Here is a 15,831-nt window from a genome sequence, read left to right as displayed (position 1 = left end):
GAATTTACCACAGCCGTGTCCATGTCTCCTGGTGAGGGGCTGATGTCGTCGGGGGAGGTGAGCGAGGAGCGCGTGGTGCGCGGCGTGCGCGGGGAGGGCAGCGTGTCCCACGCGTTGTACCCGCTCGGAGGCGGCGTCGGCATCTGCACCCCCGAACGCTGGCAGCAGCTCTCCGGGTTACACATCCAGGCCTCAAGCAACTTCTCCCTGTCCCAGTCTTCAGGAAATACAGAGATACAGCAAGTTATGCACCCGACAATGTTTAAAATATAGTTTGTAACTGCACCCTCAAAAGAACACTAAATAAAACCAATTAAAATAAATAAGTATAATGAACTGTGATTGGATGGAACTGTAGCCCTTACATTTCAGAGAACAAATTCCAAGATAATACGTAATGCAATGCATTTTTGTAAATAATTGCATGACAAGCATCTCCTTTCTCTGCAATATGTCTTAACATTATTTTTGTTATTTATTTACAGCAGTTGTAGTGTCTAGAAGACTTGGTTGAAAACTAGAACTGTACTGACTATCATAGACACATGAAAATATAGCAGCCCTCACACCAATGAATTTCATTATTTTTTCATTCTATAAAAAAAGTAATTATTTAATATGGATTCCATTTTATCTGTTGTGTTTTTGTTTGTTTATTTTTAATGAGCCAGGAAATACAGGAAGAAGACTAAGATTACAAGAAGATTTGTGACTTAATGAGTTTCCAGTCTTTATATATATGCATATAAATTATGTGTTTCTAAGAGGGAAAAAAATCCACCTGAGTGCAAAGAAAATTTCGTATATTCTCACTACATTTTATTCTAAAATTGTTAGTGAATGTTTTACTTTTATTCATAATTAACACTGCCCATTTATATACCAAAAAAACCTAGTGATACAAAATATAATATCTTAAAAGTTAAATCAAATCCTTGTTCACAACTGAAATGCATTCTGTTTCTGATTCCTACAATTAATACTAAAGATATCTTCAGAACAGCAGTTTTTTCTACAAAAAATACTAAAAAAATCTTATTTAAATATAAATCCATCAAATTCCTATACAGATTTGAATCTAAACTCATCAACACTACATGCAGATCAGAAAAACTTGAATTTAATAAACTATTAGAAATTTCCCAGTTTTTCCTACTGCTTTAAATAACTGTTTTCAAGTTTGGGGATTTTTTAAGTGCTGGGTCCTCCCAAAGAAACATCAATGTTATTAACCAAAAGATGTTTTATTTTTATTTAGTTTTATTTTTATAAGGAAAAGAGAGTTCTCTTATCCTATATTCGTGCTGGGAAAAAAATATATGTGTTCTAAGCACCAAACTTAGTGAAAGTATTGCCTCTGTAAAAAAACCTCTTCAAGCTGCAGATAATTTATTGATCAGATCCTTACTTATCTAAGCTAAAATATATCACAGGTTAGTTTAATTTCAATTGTTTAAAGATACAGACCCACACACTTACATGTCAAAATTCCCAAATTTTATCAGCATTTTTTCATACTACCCCAAGTTTATAACCTTTCAGAGAGGGGCTGACTGATATTAAGATACAGATAAAATTTGCCAGACATTTTCTTGACCTTCTTTGTTGCACTGTATCTTTAAAACAGGCAAGGGCTAAGACATGTCACTAAATGGATCCACTTTGTTCTCTTCACTAACTTATGAATTTTAGTAAAACACAAGGTATATTTGTTGAATTGCTTATTTTTTTTCCCCGAAACCCATTGCTGTATACTGAATTAAAAGAGAACCAATGTTGAAAAACACTTGTAGAAAAGCTGTAAAGTTACCAGCCTTTGTGACTGCCACAATAACATTTTTTAAATCTTGGCTTTAATTCTACATACTTCTGTCTCTCAAGTAAAAGAAAAAAAAGGAAAATACAGTCTTAATGTCTGTGTCAATAAATTGATACAAGGGAAGAAAGCCAAGTCTGGTGAATATTAATTATTATATCACTGTAAACTATTAAATCTAGTAGATATGTATGATCTTTCCAAGAATTTAAACATGCTTTTCACACCTTGTGTTAATTAAACCAAGATTTCACATTATTCTTTTGTGAATTTCAATGGTTAATGAAAAAAAAATTACAATTTGTTGTTTGATGTTAATTCTAAACCTCTATAAATACCTGAGTTACTTCCTTTACTAAGCTGAATCAATACAGCTACAGACAAAATAGTTGACTTTCTCATGACTTGCTAATTGTTTGTGCTTCTTTCTGTGCACTGGCCAATTGCATTAAGTTACCAGAACATCACTAAGGCAACATCAGTAGAATGACCTTTCCAACACAGACTGATTTCTTCTCAATTTTCAATTCCTGCTTGCTAGATACTGGCAGACATTTCTCCACCATTTACATCAACCTCACTGATTTTCAACTAATTACAGACTGAGCTGAGAGTTTGAGAATATTGCCACAATTTTCCTCTTCAAAGTATCTGCACAGGTTATGGAGCCTACTCAGTCAAGTATTTATAATTTTTAGCCTTACTGAGACTATTCTGGGAATATAATATAGCATTCAAATATTGCATACATTTTAAATAAAATATAAGAATTAAACAAGGAAACAACATAAATATATATGCAAGGACTGTGCCTTAAATATTATCATACTGGCACAAGTTCATGTTTACTTAATTCAATGTTAAAAGGAAAACAAATACCAGCAATGGAAAATGATGTAAAAGAGATAAGTTTCAGGTACCACAACTCCTCATAAAAGTGTACCAAAAGCTGTGGGTTTAAAATAATGTCTTTCTGCTTCACTTTTCCCTCTCCCACTGACTTTAACAAGGAGCCCACAGAAATAATAGGGTATGAAAGCTTATTCCAGCAACACAGTGATGAGCACGCAAACCATTAACTGCCTGAGTAGTTCCTTTGGCATAAAGTAACAATGCAGATGCTTCAGTAAGCATAAGTTTTGAATCATTGAATCAAAGCCTAAGCTTACACAGAATTTCAGAGATACTTTTGTCTGGAGAAAACACACTGAATCCAGTATACCCCTTTCTGACAACCCCAGTTTAACTTGAACAAGAATACAGACTTATTTCAGTGAAAATAAATGAGTTACAGATATGCACATGGAAAAGCATACCCTGTATGAAAAGTGTAACTACAAAAAATCCTCCAAAGGACATACACCCATATAATTTAAACCCCAAGACAATTTCCAACCACTTATTACAACGCTCAGACTGTTTTTATTGCAAGAAAAAATAAATTTTAAAATGTTGATCTGGTTTTATACACAAATACATAGGGGCAGAAAACCACTGGTCAGAACAAAATAGATTTGATGAATTTAACTATTTTGACATATAAAACCATGTACGTTTTACTCCTGTGTCTCTCACCAAAATAGGGTGGTTCTGTTTTCCACATTGCTTAAGTTAAACTGTCTTTAATTATAATTCCTAGTTTGATTCACTTTTCTATCAGCCTGTCCTGTCCGCCTCAATGTTCTTTGACATACTGCAGCTGCATTTCTTTCTGAAGTACTGTGTGGTCTGTTTCCTGCTATTAACCATTACTTCTCTTTTCCGAGGAAATAAAGTGCAAACATAAACTGTGGTTTTGAATTTACTGAAAGCAGTTTTTTTAGCCTTTAAGGTTTGGGATTACCATGTGCCCGAAGCAGAGCCTCTGCAGTGAAGAGCGGGGCCTGAAGCATGTCAGCAGATTCCACGATCAGCATGTCCTTAAGCCTTCGCAGGTCTTGAAGCCTAAGCCCCTCATATGGCTTGAAGAAGAAGAAAAAAGGTAATTTATGTCTAATGTTTTCAAGTTAGTCTCTAATACAATATTAAAAAGAAAGCATTCAAAGCACTGTTACTGATCACCATCTCAACTGTGAGGCAGTATGGGACAAAATTTGTTCACTGTGCACACCAATGACCATGCAAAGGTACATGGAAACACTGTCCTTTTCTAATATTTATGGTATGATTTTTGTAAACTTCAAAATCTAAAAGCATTTCTTCCACATACAATGGAGAACTCTCTAAAGTTCTCCATTATAGCAGGAAGCGATCTTCAAATGATAAGCTAGCCTAACACAGACTCACTCTCTCTCTCTCTCCCCCAAGAAAAAGTGTGATTTTCATATAATCTAGATGGACTTTGATTCAGTGATTAGGCCTCAGGTATTGTGGAATAGGTATGAGAATGCAGGACTACATTTGAACTAAGGATTTAGAGAAGAGCTAGACAAAGGACAGGTTATCATACATTGCATATAGATTGTCCGACTATAGACTAATTGAGACCTGTTAATTCTGAATTGGTCTGGAGGAGGACACATTGAGACATTAGACAGTGAGAAGTTTGTGAGCAGAATCCAGTATTTGGATCTTCTAAGGCAATATCCACCCTTTCAGAAGCAAAGTCAGTCCTGAATGGGACAGATGAGACATGCAACTAGATATTCATAGAAACACTATGAGGGTTGAGGTTGGAAGGGACCTTCAAATGTCATGTGCTCCAGCCTTCCTCCTCAATCAGGGTCACTTAAAGCCAGTGCCCAGGACGATGCCCAAATAGCTTCTGGATATCTCCAAGGCTGGGGATATATTGTACATGGAGATATCAAAACTCTTTTTGAGAAACAATGGCCGACTCTCATAGCCCTACAGAGAGCAGATCATCCAGCTGCCTTCCTGGTCTGGAGATCTATCCCCTTATTACAGCATTAAAAAAGGTCAAATCAGAAAGGCAAAAAGAAGTAATTTTAGGATTCTGAATTAGCTCCAAGCAAGAGAGCAGAGATACTCACATATGTTTACAGACTCATTTTTAAAACTAAAAAAGGAAGACTATGACAACAAATAATGTATTTGTTAGTGTTGCACAGAGAAAATACCCCATAGGTAGGAAGAGGAAAAAAAAAAGTGGGAAGGTCTGCAAAGAGAATGGATAGAGAAAGGATATGTAAAAACCACTATTCTTACATCAACTGGTTTCATTTATTTAAAGGGTAGCTAACAAAATATTTAAAGCATTTGACATAAAGTGTTACATGCTCAGAACTAATCAGGAGCCTGGGCACCAAATGGCAATTGTCTCCAGCAACTGGAGACAGAAGGACACAGCAGCAGTAGTGACAGATAATGACAGTTAAGACTATGCATTATTATTTACTATCTATATTTTGGTTTTATGTAGACCATGGTCCAGGATTCACCAGTGCTAGATTGTAAAGACACAAATGTATGCATGCACACATGGGCAGAAAGCAAAAGACTGGTTCTGTCCTCGAAAGGTTACAATCCAAGTAAAAGTCTGCTGCGCCCTTTAAGGATAACAAGCAGAAGGCAGAAGCGATGGGGAGAATGGATACCCTGGGTTTCAAAATTATTTTGTTCTTTTGAGACACCTACCCTAAAAATGTAACTTGCTTCCTGTATTCCAGACATCATAATTAACTCCACAATGCATCTAAAACTTATGACTGACTCATACAAAGATGTTTCCTGTTAGCTAATCAGTGAAATAAACAGGTGCTTCTCCACACTAGAAATTTCATCAGCAAGAGTAATGCTCCACAGACCTGCACTGGGTCTCTGCTCTTGTTCAGAAAGCAAGCAAAGCAGAAGAGAAATGACCTGTGAGTGTCCTGACCTTTTCTTGATTGCTCAAGTTCAGGCAGTTTCTCTGTGTCCTTCCAGTGCTGATCATGCATGACTCAGTAAAGGACAATCTGAACGTTAATGGCTTGCACTGAAATAAATCTGGGCCACTTGGATTAACAGCATGCTGGAATTTGACTGACCTTCTTAACTTATTACAAAAGAGATAGTTTTTAAAAAACATTTCAGAGACAGGGATAGAAACAACTGTGTGCCAGAATGATTATAATTGTGCTGCATGTACAGCAAAAAAATAGAAGCAGAATGGTCATGACTGAGTCTGAACTTCATTTTGAATTGCAATTGTAAAGCAATCAGCTGTGTCAGCACAACTGTACTCAATTCTTGAAGACCATACACATAAGAAAAAATATCTTTTCTGTTAAATTTGCAATATATAAGCATATTTTAGGACTTGGTATTTTATCCTGAAATGCAGGTATGCTCAGAATCATATAACTGATCGGTTCTAGGTCAAACACTGGCAAGTATCTTCCCTTGAGTAACAGACTACTATATTACCTCAGCTGGAGCATTCCACACAACCTAGGAGGGAGTTTTGGGTCTTCAATTTTTAAGAATCCTAATTTTATCTTTTTAAATAGTGAGGGAAATATTCTCTAAGAATGGGTTTGAAACATCAGACATTTGTTTCATAAAATATGACCCCACAGAAGAAGCTGAAAGAAAAGAAATTTTAGACTGGCACTATTAAGGAGGTCAATCTGGAAATTCCAGAGTGAGGACTTTATACAATGGGAACCTTAAAAATGTAATGTGTACAAGGCAGTCTTGTAGAGATTTGTGAAGCTACAGTCTTTAGTTATAAGGATGTACATCCAGGATGTTGTATCACAGAGGTCTGTTTTTAACTACTTTGAACACTAAAGGACTTATCTCTGCAAGGCCATAAAGGATTGTATCCATGTAAAGGATTTTGATTACAGTTTATGATGCTCGGTGACCTCCTTTAATGGTCATTTATGGTGGAACTCTTTATTGACATTTGCTGTGAAAAATACATTGTTCAATATTAGCATTATTTAACTATATAATGATTTTGAAATATACTGTAAGAGTTACTACTTTAATGCATTGCTGAGCTTCTCACTACAGATTCCAACACTTCTGTATTTTCAAAAGCCCTTCTTTGAAATTCTTTTCTTCTCCAATTCTTAGATATCATAAATGATACTTTTTTTTCTCCTGAAAGTACTTTTAGTATGTAAGCTGATTATTTTAACACTTCATTTCAAACTATTATTACTTTCTTCACTTTTAAACCACCATTAAAATAGACAGGGGCAAAGTAACTCTTTGCTACAGTAAGGACTATATAATTAAATGGTGACGGAACACTTCATGTAAACATCCTTTCTTATGGGTGGATGGAGTTTTGCAGTTAATGGAGTAATATATTAAAAATTATTTATACTCCATTTAACTCATTCAAGTAAAATTATATGCACTATATGTATATAATATCTTAAGTAAATGTAGTTCCCTTCTCTCCTTTCACTTCATAAACCATTCTCTATCCATAGAGATAAAATGAATTTGAATAATTTAAGATAACTCTTTGTACTAATGGTATTTATATTACTTATACATTTATATGACGTCAATTCAGGAATTGAAAAAAATCACTCCAATTTTATACACTCAGTAAATCTGTGATACACTCACTAGCAGTGTATTTCTTCAGTAGTCAGTGGAACATATGAATGAAGAAATGAAGAAATTATACATTTTGCTATTGCATAAGTAATTCACTGTGTCTGACTGAGAGCCAAAACTGTTCTGGATGATCTGCTCTGAGGTACTGCTCATTCCCAGGTGTTTCTTATGTAAATTTAAAACATGACATGATTTGATTGAAAGGAAAGACCATTTCAGGCTGAGCACTCCCAGGATACAGCACCAAGACAAATACGCTCTCATGCTACAACACATTGCAATGTAAAAGACTGTGCAAAAGAACAACCAAAATCTATAAAACCAGCTTAAGAACAATCACTTCATGACATATTATTTAGTGTATCTTCAATTAGATTTAAAAGCTAGATTTAGATTTTACATATCAAAGATTTTTTCTGAGATTATTCAACAGAGTAAGAGCAAAGAATCAAGCAAGGAAGGATTATTGTGTTCTCTTGTAAACATGGCAGGTTCTGAAGGGGAGATATTGGGTACTATCATTCCAGATATTACTGTGCAGATTTAAACACTGGAGTTAAGCCCATTTAGCTGTTCTGCCTGGGAAGAAATCCTACTCATGGTTTTCAAATGTTTTATCTTTTCCTGTAACCTTCATTCAAAAGATGCAGTTCCTTTGAAAAATGCATTTCTTACTGTTCAAAGTTTTTTAATTATTCAGGAATGAATATTTTCTGTTTTGGAAGGATGTTGAATGGCAACAATTACAAGCTGAATACTATGCTAAACAAGCATTTTGTACACTCCATCCCTCAGTGCTTAATAATATATAAAAATGAAACTGAGAGAAAAAAAGTAGAGGATCATTCTTGAGAGGCAATTTTGGTGAAGCATCTGTGCTCTGGGGCTTTTGACAGAGGCTTCACCATAGGCAGTGGTAAGTGCAGCTGGCACTACCCATCCCTGACATTTGTATGCCGGCCTGGAGGATGAGGACATGCAGCCATTTGGATTGCAGCTCACTGCAACTCTTCCTAAGAATGGCTTTTCAACTGGTTTGAGCCACTCTGAGGGCTAGGATTGAAAGAAAGCTAGGACGCTCTTGGCATCTCCCTTGTGCCAGCACTTGCTCTCTTAGAGATAAACAAGATGTTAGAGAAATTATCCCACTGGAAAGTCATAAAGAAAGGGGGAAAAATCAGCAGGGACAATGTGAAGACAGAACTGCTCTATGTAAATCCCCAAGGTCATCAAGTGGTGTACCAAATTCCAGGCTGACGTTTTTTGGCTTGTGAACATTCAGAACACATGGGAAAGCTGCCCTGGTATGTGAAATGGACAACTGTACAGTCCTTTGCATGAAGTCTTTCAGCTGGTTTTGCTCAGCATCTACCTTAAACAGGCATGAGACAACATCTTCTCTTGCAGAAAAGCCTATTCAAGTGGCTCCCGATTTGTCCCACCCATATCTGTAAGTTCCTTGTCTTCTTACCTGTGCTGGTGTATATGCCAGCAAACCCCTGGTATAAATATGATAACAATTATTCAACTTAAATAATAGAGTTGCATACTACCACTCTTTAAATTTTTTTCTTCTTTTTAAGCCAAAACATTGCTATGATCTAGCTGAAAACATAACGTTTCAAACAGTTCTACTTGAATAACCAAAGAATGGTAAACTGCAATTGTGGCAAGAAACTGCTGCAGACTTTTGAATTGTTTCTGCCAAGAGAGAATGTAAGTTCAAACTATCTTCTTACAATCTGGATGCCTCTACATGGAAATATTCAGAGAAATTAAAATGTGTTAATTACATTTGCTATTTCAACATACTAACTACATTAAACCTCATCTCTAAATGTCTCATCTAGGAATAAATATCTAATTAAGGCTGTTCATATTTGAATTTATCCAAGAAAAATGGTCAAAACATTAAATGGACACTCCAAGGACTCGCTCCCTTTCAAATAAAAGTGACAATGAGTGGCATTTTTCAGAGGAATAGTTAATGTGATCTAAGCCTATTCATGTATTTTCTTTTAAACATCATTAGGTCATAAATGGGCTCAGCTAGTAAAAGGCCAAAGCTATGCTATTTCTGAAGGGAGTAACCATAGAGAAATCTATTGTCCTTTAATTTGAACAGAATTAATTTGTAATATTTACTGAATTATATAATTTATAAATGTATTCTTATTTGTGGTTTTAGTTAAATAAAATCAAATCATGTATGGTCTTTTAAATTATCTTTATGGAATCACAGGTGCCTTGAAGGCATAACAAAATTCAAGCCAATTTTTTGTCAGTGAATTGTCTTTGTCTTTCAAAAGTTTACTTGGAAGTAACCCCACTTGTTATTACCTGTTTTTCATATAAACTCTGGTATGCAGTAGCTTCAGGCATCATGTTATAAAATAAGAAAGTAAATGCACTATTTTGAAGTCCTGTACTAGTCAGTTTTGAGTGTTTTTTGTAACATTCAACCCAGTCTCAGTCCAGGAAGATCCAGGAAAAGTTTCCCTACTCTATTGCACAGATCTCCTTTTCAGAATTTCTTCTGTCCTAATTTTTGAGACAAAAAGGCATCTTAAGAAATAAAGTTTGGTTTAGAGAAACTGTTTCCAAGCTTACTGGCCTCACTGTATCTCTTCCAGCCTCACAGCCCACAAGCCAGTCCACATAATTAAGATATGAATAAAATTTCTGTTTACTTTTGACAATGTACTTGTTATGTTCTCAGAGCTTAACCTGAAAATTATACAGAGCAGTGCTAAAACTGTTTACAAATACAAAGTACAAAGTACAGTACCTACTGAAATACTTGCAGACTTGTGTCACAGTGTAACTGCTACAAGTATAAATGTGCAAAATACTTCAGATTTAAAGTATCCTCTGACCTCTTTTTTGTCTAAAGCAGCATACTCAGCTTCAATGCTTTCAGCTTCAGGATCACGTGAAAATACCATTCGAGATTCCAGGTTAAGAGCCAGCTCTTTGTGGTGCTGTTTCTCTGCACAGTCACATGGGGTATCTTTATTTTCATTTTCTGCAAACAAATCTCCACCATGTTTTACTAGAAGCTGAAAAGTAAAATGGCAAAGTAAGCAGTTATTTATGAGAAACTCTAATATCACCCTAAAGAAAAGGCATGTGAGTTAAGAAGTAAAAAAAACCCAACAAACCAAGAACAGAAAAATTATTACAATAATAATAAGAATGGTATTTAGAAACAAGGATTGTCTATTGTTATGAAATAAATTACTGCTTGCTTTCACACATAATTATACCTATATCCACAGTAAGTCCACAGAACCACAAAATCTAAGGAATACATTACAAGGTAATTTTTTACAATATATTAGTTAGGTATTAAAGATTAAATTCTGCTTTACTGATATGGTCAGTGCCCCACAGAGAATGAGGGGCCTGAGGCCCTCAAGCATGTATCAAGATGGAGATAAAAACCTTTAAATATTCTTTCTACACAGGTACAACACCATTTGTACAGCATTTGTGCTGACAGAGAATAAGAGATTCCTTGGGTAGGACAGATCAGAGGACATGATTCACAGGGAGCACAAAATACTACTGGCAGTTCTACTTTTTTTGAGGACATGAAAAAGGTGAAATGAAATAATGCTAATTCTAGCAATTCTAATACAGTGCAGCATTGTGCCATTTCACCAGCCTTGTTTCTTGCCAGTAACCCTCCCAAAATGCAGTCTCTAACTATCAAACCTTTGTGCTGCTCTCCTTCACTTGCTAACTTGGTCTCCTGCTATACTGACCTGATGCAAATACAGCATATGCAAGGACAGCATATGCCACAGATTTTAAAGGCCCAGGTGGACCATTCTGCTGATTTATTATGACACCTTTATATCATTACTAAAATGATTCATCTTGTTTCTAAATAAAGTCTATAAACATTATCTTCTCTTCAGAGCATGATGTCTGTAACAACACTATCCAGGGTATTTCAAAACTCAGGTTCTAATTTTTTAGTACTTCTGAAAATCCCTAAACTTTTCTAAAATTATCTGTTCTTCATGTACACCTTCTAGATCATGATCAGACACTCCTAAATTTCTTCTCCAGTAGAAGAGAAAATTTCCTTCATCTCTCACTGCAGAATACAGAATATCTTTTGCAAACCCGGATTAATTCTTGTAGATTGGGAAACCTTTCCCACATTCTCTAAAACAAAAAAAATACAAATCCAAAAATACCACAAACCAGTGCAACAACAAGATTTAGTTGAGAAGATATTAGTGTCATTGTGTATTTGATCTTCATAGCAGAGTATCAGGCAGAAATACAGATGATACTGGGATAATTACCAAGATACACAGCCAACAGTTAACCTTTGTTCTATCTAAACTTCTTAACATTGCCAAAACTTTGTTAACCTGAGTGTCACACTCTGTCTGTTCTTTTTAACCTCTAAGAGAAATTTAACTGAGGCAACTGAGACACCTTCTCAGGAAAAAGAATAATAAATACATTTGAAAGAACATTCCATAGACTTATGCAGTTCAAAATCAAATCTGCAAGATGAGGAATTTGCAGAGCAACATGTTTTTAATAATGATACCATATTTCTCTAGAATATGGCATTATTATCCAAAGCACTGTTAAAAAGTCTTGCGTTGCCTGATTAATTGAGATTAATAATCTGAACAATCATATTAGCCATTTAAACAATTGTAAAAATACCATTTAATATGCCAAATATAGTTTGATAATGTGGAATGTATCTGCATAAAACCAAATCTGTTCAGCATGAAAGTTATTATTGTCTATTCAGTAGTTTGAGGTAAGCACATAATTTTACCCAAACTATCTTTAGCAGTGGATTCCACACAGTTGTTCTGCTGGGAGGAAAAATCTAACGCATGTGAATGGAGCAGTATCAGGACTGTACATTTGACTATCAACTTGGAGCAAGTCAACTTGTAGGTATTTCACCCAAGAGGCAAAGATACAGAACAGGGGTTTTCTTGAAAGGTGGTGCAAAGTGAAGGAGACAGTAAAAAGGAATGCTGCTCTGAAGTGAGAGTAACCACTGCAAAAAATGAGAAAAAGGCACTCCTGGGGTTCTAAGAGACCTTCAGTTTCTGGAGAGGGGGAGGACAACTTGAGGATTAGGATCAGTTTTTGTCTCTCCCCATTTTTTTTTTTTTTGTTAAGAATTTTAATCTTTAAATACTTGTAGGAACAAAGAGATAATTGTTAAATTCCTTCACCGATCTCCTGGTATCAGGCTTGGTGAAGGCATGTCTTGTTCCTGTTCATAAACTTGTTCTTGTTGAAGAAGTTAGAAGGACTACAGACCACAGACTGGAGAATTTAGGATATCTCAGATCCAAGGTATTCTAAAGTTTGAACTTGGGGGAGTACACTGTGTTCCTAATGCAGAAACCATGACTAGTTAGGACTACATAACTCTGGCCAACAGCAATCCACATGGATCAGACTGTAAATTCTTCTTCAAAGACAAACTGAAAGCAAATTAGAGTCAGAAATGGTTTACTCAACTACAACAGGTATTGCCAACATAACCTAACCCAGTTTATATAATTAAATGGGGAACTAGCAGTCTAGTACCTGGATTTATCAAATGAATCACATTACAGACACTGAAAAATACAACCACAATTTGTAAAGAAGCACAAACCATGAACTTTTATGATGAGTTAAAAACAAACTCACTTTAGTCTGCAGTTAAAAGCTGCAGCCCAGCTCCAGAACCACAATTCATTCTGCAGCAGCTGTGATTCTTTCTGACATTGCAGTCTGCCTGGATTTTACTGCATGGACCCAGTTTTTTCATGCTCTTGAAATTGAAGCTTTTTTAACTGGCGTGACTAACTCTAACATCACTGTACAGCCCCATGTAGGGACATGAAGGCAGAAACAGGCAGAAGACTCCTTGCTCAAATCCCTTGTAAATCTGAAGTCTAAGTTTGTAAATACTAGATATTGAAATACGTTGGAAACTTGTTACTAAAGTTTTCTTCTGTTTACCATTTCTGTACCAGAAACAACCTTTCTTATGTCAAATAATTTTATGTATGTGTTTTTCACCAACATTTTTCAGAGATCTTTCAATGCTAATTGCTATCTCCCATTTTCTCATATAACATGCACATTTGTCCTCTATTATATAATAATGTAAATAAAAATATGTTTAAAAGCAAATGTCTCATCTTGAGGAAGGATAGACAGAAGACCTGGGAGTGAAATGCCTATAGGCAGAATTTATCAGGGAGTTGGATCAAATAAGTGGCACTAAAACAAGATAACAAGAGCAACCTATTATAGTCCTTTGCAATTAGTTTCTTTATCAAATCTGAAAGAATAAAAATTTGACAATCAGTATAAAAGCAGTAGTAACACAGACCTAGGAGACAGCCTGATATTTGTTTACCAATAAATTTCATCACAAGAGGCTCTAAATCAGTCTTATAACCATGACTTATTTTGGATGAAAGAAAGAGCCAGACAACACCCCTATGTCATTCAGTTACCATGCATATAATTAGCTGGGTCTGAGCATACTTCAGCCTAGCAAAGACTGCAGGGTGACTTGCTTCCCTGGTAAAAATCAGTAAGAATGTAAATAATTTCTAAGCACATGTTGAATACAAACTGCTGGTGTGGAGCTTGAGGAGCTGTAACAACTCAGGGCATCAGAAACAGAAGGTCCAGGGGCAAGGTTCAGGCTGTATTACTGGAGGTCAAGTATCAGCATCCAACAGCAGCATCCTATTAACTCCTCTCAGAAATGAGCAGGGAACCAAAGAGGCAGAAGCTTAAATAATAGCATAGAGAATGGCAACAGGAAGTGGAGTTTTCATTCATTAGAAGTCAAAAATCTAAGGATGATCTGTACAGTAACAGAATGAAAGAAGGGTTGGATATTGGAAATAAAAACACACTATCTGAACTTCTATAGAAAGGACTAATGAAAAACCAGAAGGCAGAGAAGAATATTCAGTTCAGGGGGTGCACAGCTGAGGCTGGGGAACCGAAATTACAAACTTTAATATTTTCAGACAATATCTGGAAACTTGGTGGAACACAATCAGCAAGCATAATGTGAGAATCATAGAGAAGGTAATGCTATATACCTTTTTTTTTAAATAAACCCCAAACAAACTGATAAATAAACAAACTAACTCTATCAGCCAGTGGAATACAATTCTGTAATTAAAAGAAGGAAAAAAAAAGGCTTTAGTGAATGACCTGACTAAAACCATAACAATAAAGGTAACATGGCTACTAAGAACAAAAGTGCTGCAAGGAAGAAAACACAAAAATAAAGAGAGCTTCTGTCACTGCATCTGCCAAGTATATTTAGGATAAAGGACTCTTAAATTAAGGACTCTTAAATTAAAATTTCAGACTGCATAGGTGACTGATAATAGACAAAACAGTCAGCAAACATGAGAGGAGAAGCAATTCCTGATTTCATCCAGAGTAGTCTGTAAGACCTAATTAAAAAAAAAAAAAAAGAACCACTCACTAACAATTCCCAAGGATTCATTAAACTTGCAAAAGCCGTAAAAAATCAAGAAATCCACTGCCCACTTTCAAAAATCAGTACTAAGTAAGTCAAGAAATCCACTGACTACTTTCAAAAAGTGGCACAAAGTAAGTGTGGAAAAAATTCCAGAAACATCAGAAGAATCTGTGAAGAGAGACAAACAGGACAGAATCATATGGAAAATAAGAAGCTGAAGTTGTCTCCTTATGAAGAATATGTAAAGAACAAAGTCTGGGAAAGGTAAATGCAAAATCACAATAAAAAAGACTCTGACAGTTTTTTGAGCTGTATATATGTGCATAAAAACTCAGAATAAATAATTTTAAAACATCACACAGTAAATCTTTCAATGTTTTTTTTTTTAAAGTTGGCTGCTGGACAAAGTGTAAAAGCAATCTCATATTACATATAGCAGAAAATTGGTATGAACTGTTGGATTCTCTGTGGATGTACCACACACACTTTATGAAGGACACAAAAGAAAGTCTTTCAAATTGAAGTCTCAGCACAAGAGGTTCTAGAAAAATCAATAAACCAAAAGCTAATATAAATACCCGGCATCAGATGGTACTTCTAATGGTCCTAATGAAACTTAGATATGAAACTTCCGAACTATTTGTTATAATATACAGCTTACTGATTAAATCTGTGATGGTACAAAATTAGAAGGTAGTAAAGGTAACACCAATACTAAAAACACCTCTGGAGAATGTTAGGAAAGATCATCAGGTTTTTACTTCAGAGAGAAGTCACCAGTGAAGTCCCAAAGGTTCTGGGACCGGACTGTTTAAGGTATGAAGTTGTTATCTAGAAGAGAAAGTAAAAAAAGAGGTGCAAAACTTTGCTGATTATAATAAGTTATGGAGCACAATTTGAATAAACATGAAGTTATGAACAGAAGAAAAAAAAAAGCAAATTTCACACTCAAATGCTGAACTGTGAAGTAATTGTTGCCATTGAAAAT

General features: G+C 35.4%; 1 protein-coding gene across 5 annotated transcripts in view; it reads right to left on the bottom strand.

Annotated features, from left to right (window-relative positions):
- ANKIB1 (ankyrin repeat and IBR domain containing 1) overlaps positions 1 to 15,831 on the bottom strand; it is an 87,975-nt gene that overhangs the window by 26,162 nt on the left and 45,982 nt on the right. For all 5 annotated transcript variants that reach the window (XM_074535948.1, XM_074535970.1, XM_074535965.1 and 2 more), the window contains exons 4-6: positions 10,216 to 10,398; positions 3,660 to 3,777; positions 9 to 217 (exon numbers count right to left, since the gene is read on the bottom strand). In XM_074535948.1, coding sequence (XP_074392049.1) covers positions 9 to 217; positions 3,660 to 3,777; positions 10,216 to 10,398 — 510 coding nt within the window. The remainder of the gene's footprint in view (positions 1 to 8; positions 218 to 3,659; positions 3,778 to 10,215; positions 10,399 to 15,831) is intronic.

The sequence above is a fragment of the Zonotrichia albicollis genome, chromosome 1 (assembly GCF_047830755.1).
Source record: "Zonotrichia albicollis isolate bZonAlb1 chromosome 1, bZonAlb1.hap1, whole genome shotgun sequence".
Taxonomy (NCBI): domain Eukaryota; kingdom Metazoa; phylum Chordata; class Aves; order Passeriformes; family Passerellidae; genus Zonotrichia; species Zonotrichia albicollis.
This window is presented reverse-complemented; position numbering and strand designations above follow the sequence as displayed.